General features: G+C 44.6%; 1 protein-coding gene across 4 annotated transcripts in view; it reads right to left on the bottom strand.

The window, feature by feature from the left end:
• Window positions 1–861: 861 nt before the first annotated feature.
• LOC140716429 (uncharacterized) overlaps window positions 862–1,442 on the bottom strand; it is a 113,758-nt gene continuing 113,177 nt past the window's right edge. For all 4 annotated transcript variants that reach the window (XM_073029157.1, XM_073029158.1, XM_073029159.1 and 1 more), the window contains one exon: window positions 862–1,442. This exon is cut by the window's right edge and continues 311 nt beyond it. In XM_073029157.1, the coding sequence (XP_072885258.1) occupies window positions 1,120–1,442 (323 nt within the window). In that variant the 3' untranslated portion in view covers window positions 862–1,119.

Raw genomic sequence — 1,442 nt, 5'->3', positions numbered from 1 at the left:
TTTTAGCAAGGAGAGCAATCTTGCTTAAATGGAAGGAGGCTACCCCTCCTACACATCTTCAATGGCTACGTGATATTATGTCTTATTTAAATTTAGAGAAGATCCGTTGCTCAGTCTTAAATTCGAAACAATCTTTTTATGATATTTGGGGACCTTTCCTAAATTACTTTTCCAATTTATAAAGTTTAACAGTGCCCAGACTTTTATGTATATTTCTATCTTCCCTTCTTAAGCGAATATGTTTTTTTTTCTAATTATCCATTATCATCCATCAGCTTTTTTCTTTGGTAGTTGGTAGGGGGTTGACTTTTTTTTATATAATTTTTTTTTTATGATGTATGACCTATCTTTAAATTTTTTATTACAGAGTGGTATACCTTTATGTGTTATGCTATAACATTTTGATCAATTTTATTACAATATATGAATGTACACAATTTATGTTGAGATGTATCTATGTATTGCACTCTGTAAATCTTGTTTTTTCTTCTGAATAAAAATACTGGAAAAAGAAAAGATAGAGAGGGTGCAGAGGAGATTAACCAGGATACTGCTGGGACTAACGGCGATAGGTTGAGTGAGCTATGGCTTTTTTCTTTGGGGCAAAGAAGGATGTGAGATGACTTGATAGAGGTGTACAAAATGTTAAGTGGCGTAGAGTGGATAGCCCGAGACTTGTTCCCAGGGTGGAAATCGCTAACATGAGGGGACATAATTTTAAGGTGATTGAAAATTATTCAGAGAGCGGCCTGTCGGGGTGAGGGTGGAGGCAGATACATTTGGGACATTAAAGAAACTCTTGGAAAGGCACATGGATGATAGAAAAATGGAGGGCTATGTAAGAGGGACAGGTTGCCGGGGGATGTGAAGAAAAGTCACGTAGTCACAGAGGATGTGGTAGCTCCACGGAGGCCATACTGGGTGTCGGAACTGAACCCAATGTCTGGTGCCCAGTTTAATGTTGGATATTAAAAAGGGAACAGACTGTGCTATCCGGCGATTATCTGATTTATTTGCCCTCCTGCCCAGTTCTCTGAACTGACAGCATCAGCAGAAACAACCTACGGCTGTGAGAACGAGCCTGGCTCGACTCCCACCAGCAGACCCCGACCTCCACAGTCACTTGTGGACTCGCTGGTGCTTGCGCAGGTTGGACGAGCTGCGGAAGCCCTTCCCGCACACGGAGCAGACAAACGGCCTCTCGCCGGTGTGCACTCGCTGGTGCGCCAGGAGGTGGGAGGAGCGCGTGAAACGCTTCCCGCACGCGGAGCAACTGAAGGGCCTCTCGCCGGTGTGCAGTCGCTGGTGCGTGAGCAGGCTGGACGACTGAGTGAAGCCCTTGCCACACATGGAGCAGGTGAACAGTTTCTCCACAAAGTGAACCTGATAATGCCGAGGTAAGTGGCTTAACTGAGTGAAGCCCTTCCCACACACGGAGCAGG

This window comes from Hemitrygon akajei, chromosome 25 (genome assembly GCF_048418815.1).
Source record: "Hemitrygon akajei chromosome 25, sHemAka1.3, whole genome shotgun sequence".
In the NCBI taxonomy this organism is placed as follows: domain Eukaryota; kingdom Metazoa; phylum Chordata; class Chondrichthyes; order Myliobatiformes; family Dasyatidae; genus Hemitrygon; species Hemitrygon akajei.
The sequence above is the reverse complement of the archived record's forward strand: the minus strand, read 5'-3'. Positions and strand labels throughout refer to the sequence as shown.